At 36.1% G+C, this 22,682-nt stretch overlaps 2 protein-coding genes across 2 annotated transcripts in view; both read left to right on the top strand.

Annotated features, from left to right (window-relative positions):
• LOC139127405 (uncharacterized) overlaps nucleotides 1-22,682 on the top strand; it is a 100,065-nt gene that overhangs the window by 30,513 nt on the left and 46,870 nt on the right. The window lies entirely within an intron of this gene.
• On the top strand, nucleotides 17,364-19,042 carry LOC139127415 (uncharacterized). Its single transcript, XM_070693338.1, has 2 exons — nucleotides 17,364-17,730; nucleotides 18,637-19,042. The coding sequence occupies exons 1-2, from the start codon at nucleotides 17,364-17,366 to the stop codon at nucleotides 19,020-19,022; spliced, it is 753 nt and encodes a 250-aa protein (XP_070549439.1). The 3' UTR covers nucleotides 19,023-19,042.

The raw sequence follows: 22,682 nt of genomic DNA on the forward strand, positions 1-22,682 counted from the left end.
AACTATTTTATACTTTACATTTGTTCCATGTAGGAAGAAACTCTCTCTTTTTAAGTCTTATATATATTCACATTACAGCTATACTCAGCTAATGTGTTTCCTGAATCTGTGTGGTCGACTTACACCACAGTATCCCAACCTTCTCCAGAGAGCCATTGTCAATGACTACACACTAGCAGCACCATATCGCAGAGGTAAGACTCTTTGGAGAAATTTCATTGATCCTATTGTCTCAAATATTCTAAACATGCCATAAGTGACATTAAGCATGTTTCCAAGACTTTCAATTTTATGGAAATTATACTTTCTTAGTCGACTCTCTCTTAGAGAAAAAAATGAACCAAACAATTAGGAAATGCATAGAAAATTCAAGATAATAGATCTTTCATAAAATCAAACTTCATATTCCCTGGTCTTTCATGTGCTGCAAGCAGGCAAAGATCGCATACAGATTGGTGGAAGGGTAGGCTCTCTCATCACCTCAAAGCTACCTCTGTCGCCACTGGCAACAGACGAAGAAGTCCAGGAGACGGCATCACATCAGTTGGAGTCATTGTACCCCATCGCGCACACCATTGACTTGGCACCACTCCATCACTACAGAGATGATCATGTGACAACAGGTAAATTCTATAGTATTATCTTACATCCAGAAAAGTCGGGGATTACAATACATTGGATCACTAGAGATGGGTTTATAATAATTTATTTATGGTTGGAGCACAAGTTTTCACAGTACCAGTATGTTTCTTTTTATTGGCACAGCATATGGCAATGTGACAACTTTTACAATCACATTGTGCAACATAATATTATACATCGCAAATTAAAGAAAATAAAAGTTGAATTCTATTTTTTCCCTGCAAACTGTCCATAATACTACCAGATTGTAAATGTTAATGTTCCAGTATTTTCATCAAGTTGTCAGCAAAAATTGCATGACATGTCTTTCCATGTTCAAAGACTAAAATGAAATAAAATTAAATACTTTTCTTCAGCTACTATTTTATTGACCATCCTGCTATAGGAAGGTTCATACACGTATGTATACATGGCTATACAGTGGCCGTGCACATATTTTTCGGACACAGGAAATGTAGCCATGCTATTAAATTGTACTGTTCCACTACTGGTATACAGATCATTTTTATCACGTGTCTGAAGCACTGCTACAGTGCAGTGTCACACACAGCAGTGGAATTACTGGAGAGCATACAAATCTTTGTTGGCAAAATCTGCACACACTTGAATCACCTTCATCAGCTAAATTACAGTTTGGGGACTGTGTCATTTACAATGACTTGTTTACATATTTTCAGGTTTAGCGGAAGGATATCCCTACCCACATGCACATCTACTACTGGTACTGAACACTGAGGGCTGGCTACCTGAGCATCTCGATGCCAAATTAATTCTCTTTGCCTTTGGCAACTGTTTAGCAAGAGCTAAGCTACAATACGGTGTCCAGGTAAGAATGAAATGGCTGGGATTGGATGAAACATGAAAAAACAAGTTCCATTATGACACAACAGAGAACTTTCGTGATAGTGTATTTATGTGCAATGTTCTTCTTAGAATACAATCAGAGTGGTGTTGTCACCAATTTGCTTCGATGTGCTGTCTCTCTATGCTCTGATGGCCACCACTATTCTTGGCCAGATCACCGTTGCCTACACTTAAAGAGTTGTGTACAAGTGGTCAGTCCATTTCTTTCCATTTCTTTACTGGCCTTTGATCATATTGTTTACCTTCAGTGGTGCTGATAGATGCAGTACATATTTAGTAAAATTGAGTTGAAAAGACAAGAGAGTATTTTCTGGACACCAAAGACTCAAAACTTACATTAAAAGGTACAATACGAGGTAAAGCATGTCAGATTTTGAAAAAAAATAATCATTTTACGGTTTCATTTACTGTCCTGCAGAACGAAGATGTTGATTTGGAGACTCCCATTGTCACACATGCTGTCGGTACCAATGGACGGCGGTGGTCATTTGCTAGCTTCCAGCTGAACACTCTGAAACTGAGAGATGACGATGGAATCAAAAACATGGTGTGGTTGGAGAGTAATAAATTGCTTTATTGGACAATTACAAGGAAAGACAAGAGAATCGCTGGTGTGAGACCTGAAGTGTTCAGGAAATTCCTTGCATACTACCTTGATGGCGGGGTTTCAGTGTAGAACTGTGGGTCTTTTGTTTTGCATTACACAGAAAATTTAATACAACAATTGTTTGCAGTCCAATTTCCAAGAGCAGTACATAATCAAATGCAAATTTAATTGTGTATTTTTTTGAGACAGAAATATCTTACACATTAATGTCATAAATGGACACATGTTTTCATACCTGGGTTTGACATCCAGTTTCACCATAAGTGTATCAGTTTCCACACAAAATTGTGAATAAAGCCTAAACTTCAACATTACAGCTTCAGTTTTCATTAGACTCCTCTTTCTGTATGTATAATCTAAGGGAGTTGTTGGTCTCTATAGTTTGTATAACACATATTTTGCCCCAACAAGGGACTACTAACTCAAGGGCAGTTGACTGTTTAACCTTCTGACATCAGGCAAATGGTGTCTGGCCTCAAGGGTATTTAGTCCCATGTTTGGACAAAAATGTTTTTATTTAAAAAGTGTCTCACAAAGATTTTGCTCTAAATTTAGGAGTTTATTTGCAAATGACATCATACACTTTATCTCTATGTTAGATTAAAAATCATTTAAAAACAACTGAATAATTTCATCATCAAATGGCGCATTGACATAATTACATACTGTTATATTGTTGATCGATTTTCGTGAATAAGTTTCGAAAATCTGGATTTCCCATGTAAAACATGATTTGATCATTTGTATATCCAAAGTTGTCAAGATGACTATGTTTGGACAGCTACATCATCAACATGTTGCTATTACATCATGTGGGGTATACCTTCTTTGATTTTAGAGGCATGTAATAGCTCGTCTAGTGGGCTGCCGAAGGTGGTCACAAGCTGCACACTAATATTCCTGTGTCAGTTATCATCACGATAAGCTTAAAATTCTTCATGGCATGGTCACTGCCATTGCAATCTCATGATTCTTGTGATTGCATCATCGTGCATCATGGCCCAGTTTCCATTGATTTTTACACGTAGACACTTGATTATTGATATTAATGTACTTGAATAGACTGGGGTGGTTACAAGAGCATATGTGTACAAGCATTTACTTTGGAATTTCACCGAAAATATTAATTCACTATACTTCGTAAATTATGAGAAAACTATGAATATTTTTTTCAGTACAAAATCAGCTAAATCCGTGTATTAAAAAATGTTTGATAATTGATATATAGTTTGCCACATGTCCCATATGTTTTTGTCTCTTGTCTGTCATAAGTTTTAACTGTTCAAGGTGTTCAATGTAAGATGCCTTGCTTGTTAAGCTTGTGGATAATGTGTATGTATTTAAAAGAATAGGTGAATTTTGTCGGTGATTTTCTGTTCGGGAAATATGACATAGACAATTGAAGGTTAAAGGTATACAGTCACCTGTTCAAATTTTACCACAGTTACCATGGAAAGAGAAAATCTTACCAATCACAGACTTTAAGTGGTGGCGGCTTTTTAAAAACAGCGCCTCGTGTTGGCATTTTGAATAACAAGGAACGGCCCTTTGACCATATATGGGCATATTTAGATTACAGGTGACTGTATACCTTTAAGCTCTAAAATCAGCTTTTGTTAAAGGCGACCCTCCCTCAATTACCCAAGCCCACCCCCACCTGTAATCACTGAAGACTCTTCACAGGGCAAAGTGTTTGGATTTAGTCATAACTATGATATTTTGACGTCTGCGTGATTTTCATGAGGGAAAATTTAAATCTTGAAAAGGAAGGATCGTACTGACTACAGTTACAAATGTGGGCTTTATGTTGACCTCCCCTTGTTTTAACAAAAAAATGAACAGAACGACCTGGAAGATGGTAAATGAGAGAGTTTGCATGTAAGCCCATATGTCGTACCCAAGGGATGCATGAAAATAGATAGTTTACTCAGGTAAATCTGCTTACTAGCTAACGGGTCAATCAAAATCAAAGTGTTGGATATGAACCATGGTATGATGTCATATGCGCTGATGTGCGTATTTAAAATTCCAGCTGACAGGCAACGTGCCTGTACTTGGGAACGGCAGTTTTATGGTCACGTGATTTATATTAAAGAATACCTGCTTGCCAATTCAATTTTGAAGGAAAACTTTCTTCTCGAAAGTCACACAGTCAAACCATTGGGTTCCAAATTCCCCGGTTCCAGGGGTCAGTGTTGTCGTGCATGTAAACAATATTTTCATCTGTCACATGCGTTTATTGATGGTTTACATCATATAAGATCGTAGATCTTCTGGCAAACCTTGGCCATTTTGTTGTCAATGCGAAGTCTGAGTAGCTCAAGAAATTTTAAGACACTAAAGATTGATTTTAAAAAATAGAAAATCGGGAGATTTATCTGTAGAGCGGCGCTGCATAAACATGGCTGTCAGCAGTCTTCGATGGACTTTCTCTATCACTTTGAAACTTTCCAAGAGACTTGTTAGTTTTACTTTTGTTTTAGCGAATGGTTTAATTAACCCACGTTACTTGCAAATCATGACAACTCAGGAGAGTGCATGTACCTTGAACAGTGAAGATTACAAACTTACAACGATTTAAGTCAAAAGTTTAATGACCTTAAGTAATATCACACCTGATTACCATAGTGGTACATTCCCGAATGCAAAGACACTCCACACTGACCGGTAATAGCACACTCTTATGGTGGGACCATAATAAAATTCTAGCCTACAAGACTTTCATAAACACATTGCTGATACCGTGCTAAAATAGTGTAGTGGCTGAAGATTCACGCTTTGAATAGGATGTCAGGGGCTTATAAATTAATCTTGTACAGGTCTCATTTCTACAAACTGCCTCAAAGGTTAGTAATAACTTCGTGGGCTATCATCAGTATATTGCGATCATTTCAATGACTTGGCTGCCTGTCAGCAAGCAAATTATTTATTATAGAAATAGAATTGAGATAACCGAACTGGTGATTATAGAAAACATCTACATAACGTGATGTGCAACTTATGCAGCTATAATGCGATATAAGACACATGTCTGTGTTACAATTGACGACTGGTACGAGTCGTTAATCATTACCTCAGTTCGACGTAGTGGTTGACATGCATACTTTATAATGAAGTATGGCGTTCCGTTGGTAATATCCCAATTCCCATACGGGCCTAAAACGTTTTGAAATCTTGCTCGATAATCATGGCATGAATACTGAGTTTTGTTAAGAAAATCACACATATCCTAGAAATTCAAATCACTGGATTTCAACGGTGCGAATATTTTAGAGTTTGAGTGAACCCATGACCTCGTAAACGTTTTGAATGTTACAGTACTGAACCTCAGCATTTGTGTACACAATTGTGACACACATCAACCCTTTGAAGTGTTTTCATTCACTGCATTTGTATACCTTTGTAAGACTAGACGTCTAATTTTATCTGCCAGTACCTGGATATCCAACCTCTTTAATATTAAGGATATTAGTGAGGACAAGACTAACAACATTTCAACAGTCAGTAATCAGATTGGTGAAAAGCTACGAAACAGGTAATCTTATAGTTCACATTTTTGACTGGGCCGTATCTAAAGTATCCATAAACTAGTCTATAATATTTAATATACATGTTGCTGTGGCTTTATTAAATACTTGAAAATATAGTCCCAACACGGAACAGATTCTATATGCAAAGTATTGTATGCTATTATATGTTAAAAGACGTATGTGTGAAAACAGAGCAGAGAACAGGTGGCGTTGAATACAACGAGAGTACCTGTAGGCAATAGTGGACGCCATTTTGTTTGAAGTTGTGGAACACTTCCGTGACCCAACGGAGTGTGACATGTCAAGTTACTGAACACATGTCGAAAATGTTTAGCAACTTTGGTGAAAACGTAAATCAAAATACCCTTTAAAACATGGATTTCGTCCGTTTATGCACGAAACGATAATGAAACACCGGTAATAGTTCTGTCGCAAAATGGGGACTTTGTTTATGCAAAAGATTATTTTAGGTGTGAGACGTTATGAAGGATTTAGTGTACCACACTCTCTCAGCTCACGCAGCTGTAGTACATGAGCCATGCTCCAAAGATTATAAGACTGGCTGATTTTTGTCTAGTGTGTAGCTGTGGTAATGAACTCTGCATTCGGATAGAGTGTCATTGACTTTCAGATGTACCAAGTCCGGTTTCCTGTCATAAGTTGGTCATATTTATTCGTATTTAAACATAGACGGACTATAGTTTGCAGTACTGGTTCAGTAGGTGTCGAACCGATAATGTCCCAGCAAAGAAGAGAGTTTTAAGTTGTTAACATATCTTATCTCAATGAATCAATATCAATGTGGCTTATTCTTTGCTCATGCATCGTCTGATACATAGGTTAGCCCAGAAGTTGTGTCAAGTAAATCCCTATAATACAACCAAAAAACCGAATAGATAGTTTGAATTTTACGGATTCTCCACCAAGTTCAGTTTCCCCGTATGTAAGTTTTGCAAATGCAATAGTTGATTGCACGACTAATATAGTTAGTGGCCTGAGTCAAATGTCGTGCCAGTCGAGCAATATCTTAAACTTATATTTCGACGACTTATCCATTGAACATTATTGATATTCAATCTACAAAAACAAGAAATACTATACTTTTTCATTAGTAATATTAAACTGTATTACCCAAATATGAAATAGTCTCTCTTAAAACAGAACTTTTTTTCCAAACACTAATTATTCAAATTGGCACTTAGTATGCCTACGACACCCAAAACAATTAACGTGCATATGTATGGCATAGTGTATTATCCTTGTACCAAATAGTTTATTATCCTTGTACCAAGTTTGAAAGGAATAGAGGCTCGGGCGTTTCTGAGATATCTGCATGGACGGACAGACGGAAGCTCGGAGCTTAATCAATAAATATACCCTGGGCCTTTGAGGACTTAAAAGTTTCAACTAACAGTTGATCCAGTGGGGACTATGCCATTGACGATAACTAGTTTTTAAATATCACAGTATATCGAAAATATTTATAAAATGTTATCAGGAAAATGCTAAAAGAACGAAATGAATGAAAACAAATAGAACTCGGGAAAATATGAAAAGTGATGGCTAATGTAAATGCACATTGTACCAATTATAACGTTCACTCATTACTGCCATTGATCATCAGTAGGATGACATAGGGTGGACGTACTTTTGACATGATTCATGAAGTTAAGCCAAGCTTGAATGCTACAATTTATGCTTGTATGGAACCAACTCATATTGCAAAATTATTACATGTTTTGGTGCTGCGACACTCTGCTTTATTCTATGTTCATTCGCTGCAGTGTGATAGGCAAATGTCCAGTGATAATTTGAAAAACAAGCACCGATTTACAGCAGAAACTTCCGTTTCACTAAAATAGTGAGTGAGCTGAGCCAATCGACCGAGAATCACTCAAGTAAGAACGGAGGGATACGCGGCACACCATGGGTATGCCAGTGGCACCATCGTAGTTGATAGCGCTTTTAGTGCAGTATAAAGGCGTCATTCTACTACACTAAAAGCGCTATCAACTACTGTGGTGCCTGTGCGGTATGCCATCCGCCTACATTTATTTCATTCAACGTTGCCATTGAGTGTAAACACATTGGAACCGCTACGACCATGGACTTACCAGTGTCATGAGAGACAGTGGGCTTCAGATTTCTGTTTTGTATCATAACTAGTGTGGGTGTATTGAGATTGTCCCAGTTAAACAGGAAACAGATTAAATGTCATAAATACCATAGTAGAAATGTAAGTTTCGAAACATGACCTGACTTTTTTTCATGAGATTGTATTTTTTGAGAATGCCACTGAGATTAACGGTTGTACACTTCAGTTGTAGAACCTTGCCCGGCTTTTCACACAGGCTCATTTACAAACCTGTCCAGGGGTGAGTATTTGTTTTAGGGCTCCCTCGGTGACCTAAATGCTATTAATAAATAAAATGTCGACGTGCATGGCTTATATGAAGTAAACAAGTTTTATCACGTTGCTGAGATCCTAGTGAATGGAACCAATTGATAATCACACATAACTTCCGTCAACTTTGACACAGAGAGAGTCACCGGCCGACAATTATGGTCAGTACTCTGACATGCTCTGCAATATTAGAAGTTTCAGCGCAAGAGGGTTTGATTGAGGAGGCAATGTGTAAAATCACAATATTGCGTATACGTTTTACCCTTTATCCCTTGCATGGATTATTCCAAATTGCATGAGACATTCCTTGGTCAGATGGTTTCCACTGATTCCCTTAAATGATCTTCACACTTGCGACATTGTCGTCCATTAGATTTATTGAACAGTAAATTTACAGCAAGGCTAATGCTTTGTGTGGTTTTATAAATTCGAAATATGGAAATTTGAATTTTGGAAATAAAGGATCGTACACACTACAGTTATAAATGTGGGCTTTATATTGACCTGCCGTTGTTTTAACATACAATGAATAGAACGACCTGGAAGATGAGAGAGTAAATGAGAGAGTTTGCACCTAAGACCATGTCGTACCCTAGGGGACGCATGATAAGATAGTTAAATTCGATAAATCTGCTTTCCAACGATTCGGTCAATTAGGGTGTTAAATATGAAACATCAATTAACAGACGCTGTGCTTTCAAAGACCAGTGTATGCTTGTATACCTGTTTGGAAATGTTGAAGGCAAACTGTCTTCTGTTGTTCTGTTCACTTTTTGTCAAAAGTCACCGTCTGAAAACCTTTTAAGTTCAAAGATCTCCATGCAGGTTTTGACCATGTCGACCATCATGATACCGTGAATTCGTATCCGTTGAACTCTGAGTAACTCAAATATTTTAAGGTACCCCTCATTGATCCAAACATTGCCATTACTAGAAAAGTCAATAAGTTTGCTGTACATGAACATGTCTTTAAACTTTCTCCGATGACCTACTTTATCACTTTATAACTTCGCAGGTGACTTTTAGTACAATTTTGTCTCTAGCCATGTGCGTACTTAACATACGGTTTGTGTCAAATCACGTTAGTTTCAAATCATCACAACGCCAAGAGAATTAACTTATATACCTTGTACAAACTGTGATCGAAAAATTAACTTAGGCTTCGCATCTTCAAAAACATCGCACCCCATTTCCAAAGTGGTACATTCCAAAAGGTAAACATACTCTGAATTGACTAGTTACTCCACTCTTAGAAAGGGACGATAATACAATTCTAGCCTAACAGTGTATCATCGACATATTCATTGATACTGCACTATGGTTGGGAGTTTTACATTTTGTTTCGGGTGCCAGAAGCTTATTATATGAAAATTGTGCAGGTCTCATTTCTACAACTGTCCTTGAGGTAATTTAGTGAGCCTATATTAGCACACTGTGATCATTTCAATGACTGGTCTATAGCTGCAAACAAGTTATCAGGCCCATAGAAACAGAATTGAGATGATTGACCCTGTCACTTTAGAAGACATCTACATGACGTCATATGCAAATTATGCAGCTATAATGATACATAGGGTGCACGTCTGGGTTACCACTAACGACTGGTACCAATCGTTAATGTTTCATCCTTCTCTTTGTTGATTTTAAGTGTAAAGCGCATTGAGATTATTTTTAATGTAATGCGCTATATAAGAAATAAATATTATTATTATTAATCATTGCCTCAAACCCTCGGAAAATTTTACGACTGATTGAAGTGCATACTTACTGAAGTGTGGTGTCCCATTGGTAAAAATTGTCTTAATGCCAATGCGGGCCGGGAAGCGCAAAATCTAGCTTGATAATTATAACAGAATCCTGAATTTATTCAGAAACTGACCCTCAACCAAAAAAACACATGCTTCAGGTATTGAAAGCACTGGAATATAAGAGACAGAACTTTAAATTTTGTGTGAATCAGTGACCTTATTAACATTTCAACCGTCACAATTCTGAACACCTAGCGTTTGTTTACACAGTTGTGACACACATCAACTCGTTGAAGTATTTTCGTTCACTGCATCTGTATGCGTTTTCAACACAATAGGTCTATCGGTTCGAGCCTGGATATCAGACTCCTTATCCAATATACTTAGTGTTGACAATACTCATAGCATTTCAACAGAAAGTAATCAGATTGGTGAAAGGCTAAGGAACATGATTTCTCATTTTTGATGACGCCATATTTGACAAATTCCTAGCTCGCATGAAACATTTAAGGTAATTCTGGACTTTCGCTCCAAAAGCTAGTGTCGGAGGTTTTCTGTTGTCATTGTCCAGCTAGATGTAATACATCACGTTGCCAAAATAACTAGCAGTAGTTGTAAACAGATCTTATCATAATGATTCAATATCAATGCGGCTAATTCTTTGGCCTTAGATCGTGCGACAAATAGCCCAAAATTATATTACGTACCCGAATGTTACACCAAGACAGTTTGAATTTAACTGATTCTCCACTATAATAGGAATTCAAATCACTGGATTTCAAAGGAGCGAGGTTGTAGATTTTGTGTGAACCAATGACCTCATAAATGTTTTCACCGTTATAAATGCTTAACATGTCGCATTTGATTACACAGTTGTGATACACATCTACCTGTTGAAGTGTGTTCGTTCACTTTGTTTGCATATGTTTTAAGGATCAGACGTCTTGTTTAATCCGCTGCAGTCACTAGCCTTTCATCTTTGTATCATTCATTTCTTCAATTTATCATATTTAGGACCTTTAATGGCAGAGGAAAACACTTTTAATTGTTAACATATCTTACATAATAAATCTATTAATGCTGCGTATCCTTACACGGCCGCGGAGTTTTGATAAGTACTCCTGTGTTCGACCAGAAAAGCTGATTTCAACGGATTCACAACCAACTTCAGTCACCCGTATAATGTAACTCTGTGACAACGAAAATGACTTATGCCTATCAGCCTGAGTCAAATATATTGTGATTTTTAACGATATCTCAAACTTCTGTTTTGACAACTTCTTAATTAAAGGCTGTTGATGCTCACTTCGATAGCAAAGAGAGGAAAGCAATAGTTTTTCATGAATATAAATAAACTGTACCGCGAATTGTGTATGTCATTGTTGTGTCATAGTTGCTAGTGTGGTGGTTACTACTGAGATCAAGTAAAAACCAGACAGTATTGTTATCAACTCCCTTTTGCAATCCATAAGAGACTATGCTTGATGCTTATTGGCACATTCAAATAGGTGATATAACTTTGTAGTTTGTCATTCTAATTATGATGTCAATAAGTAGACCTTAGTCAATCTTTATTTTCAAATCAATCATGGCAAGTGTATAAGTAAACAAAATATGATTACACTTCACACTTTCAATTCAATTCAGTTGAACAAAACTTCATTCATTTACTCGGGCCGATTGTTGTTAACAGTTTACTGGGGATCACTCAAGTAGATCGTGCAAGTATACATGGCGGACTGATAACGTGAGTGCGGTGAACAGCCCGACAGTGATTTTTCGCCTGAATGTGGCATATATTGGTCAAATGCAGTTACCAGGGTGATGATTTGCACTTTTGAAGGCATTTTCGATCGCTCTATGTAACTTTGAGGAACGCAAATGTTTTAGTGTGTTGGGTTTGGATTTCTCGCCGCTTTGTTGTCTCAAACCCACAATTCTTTTCACTACTATACCGAGGTATTAATCAATTAATTAAGCAATTGATATGCTGTGTAAGCGGATCCTTCAGTGGAAATCTTTCAGCAGACACGGCAATTTGTGGATATATGGACATCATATGAATAGCCATGAAACAATCGCTGCTATAAAACAATGCGTATATATATAGCATATAGATATGTCCTTGCACGAACTTCAACAAAAGAATTGAAACAAAATGGACACGATGTCATGTAGGATCGTATCATAACAAAATTGAAGTATTTGTATAACACAGGGTGATGTCCTTGTGCAACCATTAAAAACTGCTCTTCAAGATCTTCAAAATAATCTTGTAGACGGACGGGCGAAGGATGAAAATGGTCAAGGATGGGTGGATATGGTCAAAACAATAAGTCTGCAACTTTGTCGCAGGAAGCTAGTAACAGTCATTTCATGATATTATCCGATACGCCATACAGTTATTTCTAGAATAAGCTGCGTTCGTATGTTCAAGCAATTTGGGATACTAAATCACACGTTGAAACCTTGGCATTCTTCATGTTCTATTATCATACGATTTCCAGTCTTTTTCAATTAAGATGCGTGTCTCTAATGTAGCAACTTGAAGAAAGCCACATATTCAATAAATGATTCGTCTTAACGAATACAGAAATTTGCGACATCCGGCACCGTGTTTCCGCATTATGCATATCTTCTATTTACATAATCTGTGGTGTAAAATATCGTGACACTCGTATTACAGTTTAATTCAAAGTCTTTTGTCGCGAGGATATGGTTTTATACTATACCGGTGTGTTTTCTGAACAATAAACATCTTATACTTCGTTCAGTAATGCAATCTGAAGTACATATTTTAGTCTATTTAAGACAGTCCTATTCTGAGTGTTATTTTGGTCTTTAGCAAGGCTTCTTTCTGATCTCGAGACAGTATGATCCGTTTGTTCTGTACTATGGTGTCTCCCACAGGTTTTGATATAGGCCGAACACGGGGCTCTTCTTGGTAAACAAAAATTCACAGAATTAATCATATACTTTGTTCCATTCTTCCTGACTTCAACCAAAGTACGCAGGGCATCGTTTGCTTTCCACTATCATTCCTCTTTTACCTTACAGTGATATATCATTTTATGTAATTCTTTACTCTAGATCACGGTTGATTTATCATCGAATTATATTCCCAATCGCTGAATTACTCTAGTCGTGGAAGCTGAAGAGAGATGTCTTCAAAGGATGGTGCTGTTAAGGATACAAGGTGAGTACATCTTGCTACAAACTACCGTAGTATCATCTATAACTATTCATCATTATGAGAGTATTGCAGTTCTGTTTTTCCCCTGACACGCGATAACCATATCTACAGCTTGGAATCAGGATATTGAAATGTTGTTTCGTATTACCATCCAACAATTTATCTTGTAATTTGTTTTCATATTTCAGTGAAAAAGAACGTCCAGTTGCATTGGTCGTCTGCTCGTACCTAGGCTGGCCAATCACCGGTGGTGTGGCTGCTGCTATTCGACAATTGATATATGTTTTACATTCATTAGGGGTAGCGATATATTGCACTGCCTTCAAAGTAAATGACGACGATCAAATGAGTTAAACGAATTGGTGTCAATATTATTTATCCCGATCCTCCGGAATTTTATCGCCTCCGACCGGCAGATATTAGCTGGCTTCATAATCATGAGTTCTATTTCCCCGAACTTTGTAATATCGAAGCGGTAAAAATGGTATTCAGTTTTAGTATGGTTACATTCTATCAAGCCTACGCGATCAGAAAAAACCTTCCCTGACGCGTCATTCTATCTTGTCAATCCTTACAAGCCGGACACTCCTCTAACAATACTCGGTTACAATGAAAAAGAGTATAGCATTCTGAAAGATTTCGAAGCCAAATTTTGTGCAAACGCCAAGGCTGTGTTTTCTATCGGTTCCGAAATTTTTAAACAATTTAATTCGTTGTATAAATGTTTTTCTACAGCTGTTAATCACCGAACATTAATGCTAACGCCGGATGATAAATTTTCCAAAATGAGAAGCCAACAGATACCCCGGAAAGTGGAAATTTTCAGATTTTGATGTTTGTTGATGAATGTGACATTGCAGAGCTGTCAAGCGAATCTAAAGTGGCACAAGCTATGAATGAAATGGCCGAATATCTTGACACATTGTCACAGCAACCTCCGAAATGGATCATTATTTCTATACCAAAAGGACGAGAGGGCGTTATTGAGAGCCGGCTCAAACCGCATCATCATCTACGAATCGAATTTCTTTCGTTTAATGGCTCGAAAGTTTTCAATCTGTTACAACAATCGCATTTAGTTCTCGTGCCTCCCTCTTCCATCAACTCGATAAATTTGTCACTTTATACAATTGCGACTGGAACTCCGCTTCTGGTTCCAAAATATTCTCCAAGTCAGAAGGCCATCATGGAATATTTATCCTACGATTCATACGCTGATGATATCGTAGTCGATATGAACGAAAATTCAACCAATCTTAGTAGAAAATAGCAAAAGCAGTTTTAAACTATTCACCTTACCTCGAGAGGGCCGCAATATTGAGGAACAAGCTAGATAAAAGGCAAATGAAATCTCCATCCAAATGAAAGCGATGATGTCTGAATGTATATGTCAAAATGCTGATGTCAAACTACCAAGTCCTGTCGAGACGACAACTTTCAGATCGGGTAGGTATCCATCCTCTTAGACTAATTGCATGCCAAAGTGCTGGCATGACATGTTACTGCCTGAGTTGAAATCGAAATTTGTGTATTGTGTTGCGTCATAGGTTATTTCAGATTTGACACATAATCCTTCCATTCATGCCAAGCACTCGGTCCAACCATGGATTTCATTACAGTTGGAAAAATAGCATTTATCAAGATGGATTCTAGCATTTAAATCCAAATGGAAATGTTATGTAACTTTTTTGCAATAGATGGTTTTCACATTATAAATGTGATGATAATTTTAATTGCAGAAATTGCATTATAGTCCGAGCAGTAATCAAAATGACAGTCGCAATTTGCTAACTTATCGAACGAGTGAATAAAAGCCGATGGACTTAAGAGTGTATGACAAATACTCAAATGACGAGTTTTCCAGTGACAAATATTACTGATTTTTTTCTGTCTTTACTCTGAACCGAATTTATTGTACCGACGGGCACATTTTTCATGTCTTCACGGGCTTGCATTCCTATATTGTTTGTCATCTGAGTTGCTCATTACATGAATTTTTGTGTCATTTATTTTAAGAAAACTCCACACATGCGGATTATTGCGGAAAAGATGAAAGGTCAAACACTTGCTCTGGAATGCCCAGTGGTGACACGGGAACAGAGGAGACTTCGCGTAAGTATGCACACTCCCTGACATTTTATTGGTAGGTAAACAATGCATGTCCAATGACAACGTAAGTCTCTTTTCGCCCTTGCAATGTGAGAATAGTTACGATATTACGAGTGACATCTCATATGTCTTACAGTCTGATGCATCAAATCTTGCTCCGAGTCATGGCAGTGTACGTTTTGGCAGCTGTTTTTGGTTTATTTCTCACAGTTCGTATCTCTAATAAATTGCTTATAATGTCTGATATGATCATTGATGATGTTCAAGTTGGAAGAGAACTCTGTCTGTATCACTCCTTCAGTAAGGGTGACCGTCGTGCATTCATAACTAATATCATTGACAAGGTATACGAAAAATATTGATAAACATACAATTTAGAAAAAGAAAACAATTACTAATGAAAAAAAGCGATAAAATTATAATACTTTTCCAAAGCTGAATTTTTGCACATTGTTCATGTATTAAAGGGCTTAAATCCCTATATTGAGTCGTTCTTTATAAGAGTTAAAAATAAAACTGAAAACACAGCAGCTATGGTCCCACAGCTAGGTGTACGACTTGAGTTAGTTTTAAATGCTAAATTTCAGCCTGATGCTGCTTGATGAACTCAAAAATACTTTGCACAACCAGCGACGGCGATGAAACAACGACATAATATTAAATTTCTCGTTGAGCGTTTTTTAAGTAAAATCCTTCAAGTTTTAAGTATAATCGATGCGTTGCGTTACCGTACTGTTTGCACGGTGTTGCATGGAATCAACTGTTATAGCACTCGCGATCTGACGTGTTCGTTTAGATTTTCTGTTAAGGCGAGGATCCTGAACCCACGTTCTTACTTCGCGTCAAAATAACGACATTGTTCACTTGTGTTTATTTTATTTTATCATACCATATTGACGTTATAAATGGTGCGCTCGGTATTTGGTAGCGGATATAAAACCTCCCTTCGCTCGGTTATTTTCCCGTCAAAGATGCCAATGTTAACCCTAGAGGTCTTACATACGCAATCAATACCCTGAGTCTTTCTTGTCTTTTATAACCTCTAAAAATATCATTGTCTCATAAATATTTATAGTAAGTTTGATGAACTTTGGTGAAGTCCTCCTATTCATATGTCCCTAATTGGGAACGTTTGATAAATAAAGGATGTAGTAGCTAGCAGACTTTTATTAATATTTTATAATCGCATCTTCAAATCCTTAGCAATTTTTTTTTTCAAATTTAATCACGCATGCATATTAAGGCATCGGTCTGGGACAGTTAATAGTTAAGAGTAGGTAACGATCAAGTTTTAGAAAGTTCTGTGGAAATTACTTTAAAGGACCAAAAATCTATTGAAACCTAATCTTTAGTGTATACAAAGTAGCATGTAAGCTCATTTAACAACCACTTATTCAGAATATTAACTTTTCACAATATTTTCTTCAAAAATCCGAAAGAATGCAGTTTTTTTACATTTTACGGATATCTTAAAATATTAAATATATATTCAAATTACGGAAGTCACGTTAGGGTGTCTGTTATGATGAGTGATAATTGATCTTTTTAATATACAAAAAAAACAGACAAAAGTTTCGAGCTAATAAGTTGAAATTTTACCTTTTGTTTACCTGTATTAATTTGGTGTGAAATGTCAATTTTCAGTCTCGTTACTATGCCTGTCACCATCTATTATATTTCATCTCGTAAAGTATAATAATTCTAAGAAGTCGGACCAAATTTCAGTCTATTCTGACCATTCCCTTAAATTAACACTGTCCGGTATATTGACCTACGTCTTCAAAATTTGGAGCATGAACGTAGTAATTTTGGTTTGAATTAGTATCTAGATACGTTTGCCACTATTAGAATCCTTCAACGTTGCTTTTACAACAAATCTGCCTCAGGTCAAATGCCTTCTGGAGTTAAATACAATGGATTCAAACCAAAGCCATCTCAAGAGGAAACAACGCAAAAAGCGAGCTGAAAAACAATCAATGTTCTTGGGAAATTTTGAGTGGTGCAGAATCCGGACGTTACATTGTTAAATTGTACTCCTTTTTCATTTTGACCCAAAATTTTGCTTTGGACATTAAATGTCAGTTTACGATTCTGTACAAGAGAGGCACGTAGTAACTTTTTATCGAATGTTTATAAACGCACTTTTTAATTTAATTGTCCGATAGCTTATACACACGAAAAACGTGTGCACCTTGTTGTCGTGCTTTCTATTTTTTAATTACAAAATACATATTCATGACATTTTTACAGGTCACGTGAGTGTAAAATGCGTGTCAGTGGTGGTGTGCCCAAGAACAACAAACCAATGGCTGACATAGAGGAGGATCTATTCAGACATGAAAGCACTGACACAAATGCTCAGCAGTACATGAATAGACTTACCTCGATTCATCCCGACATTTCCGGAGAAGGCGTTGAAAAAGGGTGTCTGAACTTCATCATGAGATGTGGTTCCGACGAGGCAGCTGACGCCTTGTGGAATGCCTATAGCAGTGAACGGTTAGATAGAATGGCGAATGAAACTTTTCTATCTATACGTATTCTGGATGATATCGGTGCAAGGATGCTGTCTTTGGAAACATTTGTAGATTATCAGGAATACTTACAGTGTAAGGAAGAGATCACACGCAGAGGTATGTGGCAGTGAATTTTATCTATGCCAGGTAAATGCAACATCACGTAAATAGGATGCATAGGAAAGGAATCACTTCACCAAAAAGAAAAACTTAGAATAAAAGTAACAATTCTGAATATGTCATCAAAGTCAGGAAAGATTACCGCAAACTTTCAGTATCTTCCCATAGCTCCATCACCAATGAATTTGACCCTTTTCTACGATAGCTAACAGTGTTCCTATTTTTTATTCAAGTTTAAAAATTCAAAGTTTGGAAACGATGTTTGTATAGTACATCAGATTAGTATGAGATAATCTCTTGGTACAAGAAAAATGCATATCGATTAATAAATTAAAAGTACACGTATAGCCGTTTTGATTAACTATTCAAACATTCTCAACAGATATTAAATAATTGATCGACCCATCTAGTGACTTATTGATTGATCGACTAATTGCAGGAACCTGGATATGAACACGTTACAATTCTCTGTTACGGTCAATTATCAACTTTGGTCTACATGTCTTGCCGAAACAACATCCAATATCTCATATTCTTGGTAACATATGAAATGACAAATCGAATCAGATGATTTTCACTTATTGTTGTCTTTCGAAATGTTCAATTGATGCCGCATCTACCAATGGATCACTTTTAATTTTATGCACCTGAGTTTGTAAATCCAGAGGTCTGTCACGTTGTCTAAATGCCAACTTTGAAAATGTTATTTTATACAAATATACAAATCAAAGGAAAAGCTAATTAAAATGGAACTTGTTTTGATATTATTTAGTCGGCAAGAAACTCGCCCGTGACTTGGCAATCAAACTGCTCGTTTCTTTTGAGCATTGCCATTAAATCTTCAACGATCGCACAAAGTATTGTAACAGATTCTCCCATGCTTGCACATTCTCTTTTTCTTAGATATAAACAGTCAGGTATCTTCAGAAGGTGCTACACCACCAGAGGATTTAGTTGACGTGGAGCTGGTAAACATTGGAAATATGGAACTTGAGAAGCTGGCGAAACAACAAAGCATCAGTCTCCAAGAGGAGCAGATCGAAGTGAAGATAGAGACCAAGGACAAGCTGCAGTCGACAGTCTTTAGTAACGGTCAAACCTTCAGCGAGAGTGAGAAATCCTGTATGGATGAGTGGGTGACGCTGAAAAGAAGAATACAACAATCTCCTGCTAAGTTGGTCCTCAAGGAAGACGGGGACAAATTGAAACAACGAAAGAAGATGCTTACCTACGATGTGTTATCAATGAAATACATCACCAAAGGAAGGTTGAAGAACTCGAGGAGGTGAGATTATCTCACGACCGGATTATGAAAGGTTAGTGTATTGTCATGTTTGACACAGGCGTACATTTGCTTTGATTTCATGACACATACGTGACTGTCCATGATAGCAGCTCTATCTCTAAGATTTACGATCTGTACTGAGACACTTGAATTTGCAATGAATGAGCCAGATTTACAGATCATATTTTGACCTCATTGATAATTGTTGACCATGGCGTTTCTCGTAGTTATTTTGTTTGTTACTGAGTTTTACAAGCAAAGAGCAACATATCTCAATTTTGATGTTGGTTTAAATTGATGATAACCTCGTACTCATCCCATGGATTTTCTCCTGAATGAACCCGTTTTGATGTAAGATAAGCAAGCAAGTGTGAATTGTCTGAATAATTTACACAGAGTTTACCTTTACTAAGATTACGACAGCGAAATGTAAACAAATCATACTGTTTTCAAAAAAATGGTTGCTGAAAGATTAGTATCATACTTGAGTTACAACAGAGTACCACATTTTGTTTATCTAATCAATGTGAAGTTATTGTTGTAAAGTGGCTTTACCACAGGTGCTCGAGTCATTGCTAAGTTTTTGATTTGATTACATAATTACACAATAAATGGAAATCATTGTAATGGTCAGTTCCCTTCGTTGGTTGAAGGAATTGAAGGGAAAGCATACAAATCTTGGGATGACTGTCACCATATTAATACTTTCACTAAAATTTTCACCATTATAACAATACCCCCAAGACCCTGCGAACCGGATTCTAAAACGATTGGATAAGCAGATCCTGAGCAATAGCTGTTTTCACCAAAATGACAAAATATCCTGAAAATATTTTGGCTTCTTTTATCATTTTTACAATATTGGAAAAGAACATCCCTACCTAATACCAATTCTAGTTTTATAGTGACCAGGCAAGTTGTTGCAGAGGAAATATTTTTTATAGAATTGAAAACTAAACATATGAAAGTACATGAAACAGACTATTCCAAATATTAGCACAAAAGTATCCAATACACGTGAAGTCTACTTTATGTACTTGCATATCAATTTTCAATCTCAGCAGTTGTTTATTGAGTTTTTTACCGATTTTACATTTTTCTGCTCATTTGCATGTTTTGGTAATGATAAATTTATTTTACACATTTTTATTTATAGTTCAGGATGCATCTGCATTCTAAATGCAAAAGTAAAATGTGCAGCAGTGCTCAATTTTTTTAAATCGGATGAGGGACTTCTAAGAATAAGATACTTGGCATTTGTTGACCAGAAGACATTAACCAGAAATGAACTGAAAATGTTTCCTTTTTTTTGAGTGTATATATTGCAGTTGTCGGTAAATTTAAACTTTCGCCACGATTTTGTAACATCATTGAAATTGTTATGATCAACATCATTAACACTTTTCACCATAGATTAATTCCAAAAGTCATTAAGAATACAAATATCTAGCTGAAATGCAATTGGTACATTTCTTTAACTGCTATCACGGTATTACCATTTTACATAGCTAGTGGCCTTGTCTTTCAAGCTTATACGCAATGTGAAAAGCTCATTAGATACGCACATTTAAAATTAGCTTACATGAAATTGGAAAATGTCTTTTGCTATGTCATTGTCACATCACTATACAAGTAAGTTTCAAAGCTTTTGGTAAAGCCCTTCCGATTTTATGTCTCTTATTGTAAAAGTTCGTTAAATATGCAAATTAGTACCTATCTGATCTCAAAATGCTGAACAACTTTCATTATGTTATATCAGAGTATCTCTAATTATCATAGAAAGTTTCATCAACTTTGATAAAGTCAATCCAGATATATATCCATAATCAGGAAAGTTTGTACTTAACTGAAGTAAAAGTAACTTTAAATAATACTATATGATTGTATCTTCAATGTATATAGCACATTTCTTCAGCTTTTACAAAGTCAATGCAGATGTATCCCTATTTAGGACAGTTTGTCAGATATGCAAATTAGTAAGTAGATTATCTCAAAATGCTTAATGACTTCCACTGCTGTTATATTTTACTATATAAAATTCTTAAACACACATAAGACATTTGGATATATATATATATATATATATATATATATATATATATATATATATATATATATATATATATATATATATTACCACTGATATATCCTTGTGTGATTAACATTTGTAGCAAATCTCATCATTTTTAAGCAGCTGTTCTCAACGTACATTTGTTTTTTTTCTAAAATAATTACATAAGCATAAACATGCAAGTAACATCCAAACAAAACTAATCAGTTCTAGCTATTCCATACAAAAACGAAAATTATGTACCATACCAATTATTGCAATCCTAACAGCTGTCTTGAGATATCATACAAATAGACAGATAGACAGAACACAGGCACACATCTCTGCCACATTTGTTATCCTGAAAATAAAATATTGCAATATTAAAAACAAATGTATGCATGCATGCATGCATGCATAGAATGCACATGCTTACATACGTAGATACATGCATTCATTGCATGCATGCAATGAATTCATGCATAAATACATACATCCATTCATGCATTCAAACACATATACATCCATAAAAAATGCATACATACAAATATATACCTATATATATACACACACACACACACACATACAGACGTACATTCATACAAACATGCATATTTACATACGTCCATTCATGCATGCATACATATATACATACCTCCATACATACATTTGTACATAAAAACGTACATTTATACATACATACATAATACATACATTCATACATACATACAAACATAAATACATACCGGTACATACATACATACCAGTACATACATACATACATACATACATACCGGTACATACATAAATACATACCGGTACATACATACATACGTACGTACCGGTACATACATACATACATACATACCGGTACATACATACATACCGGTACATACATAGATACATACATACATACCGGTACATACATACATACATACCGGTACATACATACATACGTACGTACCGGTACATACATACATACATACATACCGGTACATACATACATACATACATACCAGTACATACATACATACATACCGGTACATACATACATACATACATACATACATACATACATACATACATACCAAATGTGAGCTAAATTTAACTTTTGCATTATCTAGCACATACGGTGTAAATTTTTGTGCCATACCAGCACACTATGTCATTATATGACACCACAAGTCAAGTGCACAGCCAATAGTGAAGGATTCCTCTGCAAATAAGTGACATATTTGGTCGATATAGTACATCTCTGACTACTGTGATGTATACATGTAGTTTTTGATAAGCCATCAAATCAATGCACAATTCTTTGGTAAATATATGTCAAACTGAATTCTAATGTCTTATATGTTCACAGATTTCATACGTACATAAGAGAAATTCAATAATTTTGATTTGGCAAAAAAGTACTGACACAACGTTTATCATTTATTACTCTTTTTACTGAACAAACACAAAGAGCAGCCTGCACAATAAACTGAATACTAGCCTACAGGGGGCGCTGTTCAGTCACCAACATTTACAATGCTGTGTGTATCATGTTCGTGCAGAATCATTGGTTATCATTCAACTATCTAATTACTGAATTTGACACAAAATATCTGCAAA

Source organism: Ptychodera flava, unplaced genomic scaffold, assembly GCF_041260155.1.
Source record: "Ptychodera flava strain L36383 unplaced genomic scaffold, AS_Pfla_20210202 Scaffold_31__1_contigs__length_3010019_pilon, whole genome shotgun sequence".
NCBI lineage: Eukaryota > Metazoa > Hemichordata > Enteropneusta > Ptychoderidae > Ptychodera > Ptychodera flava.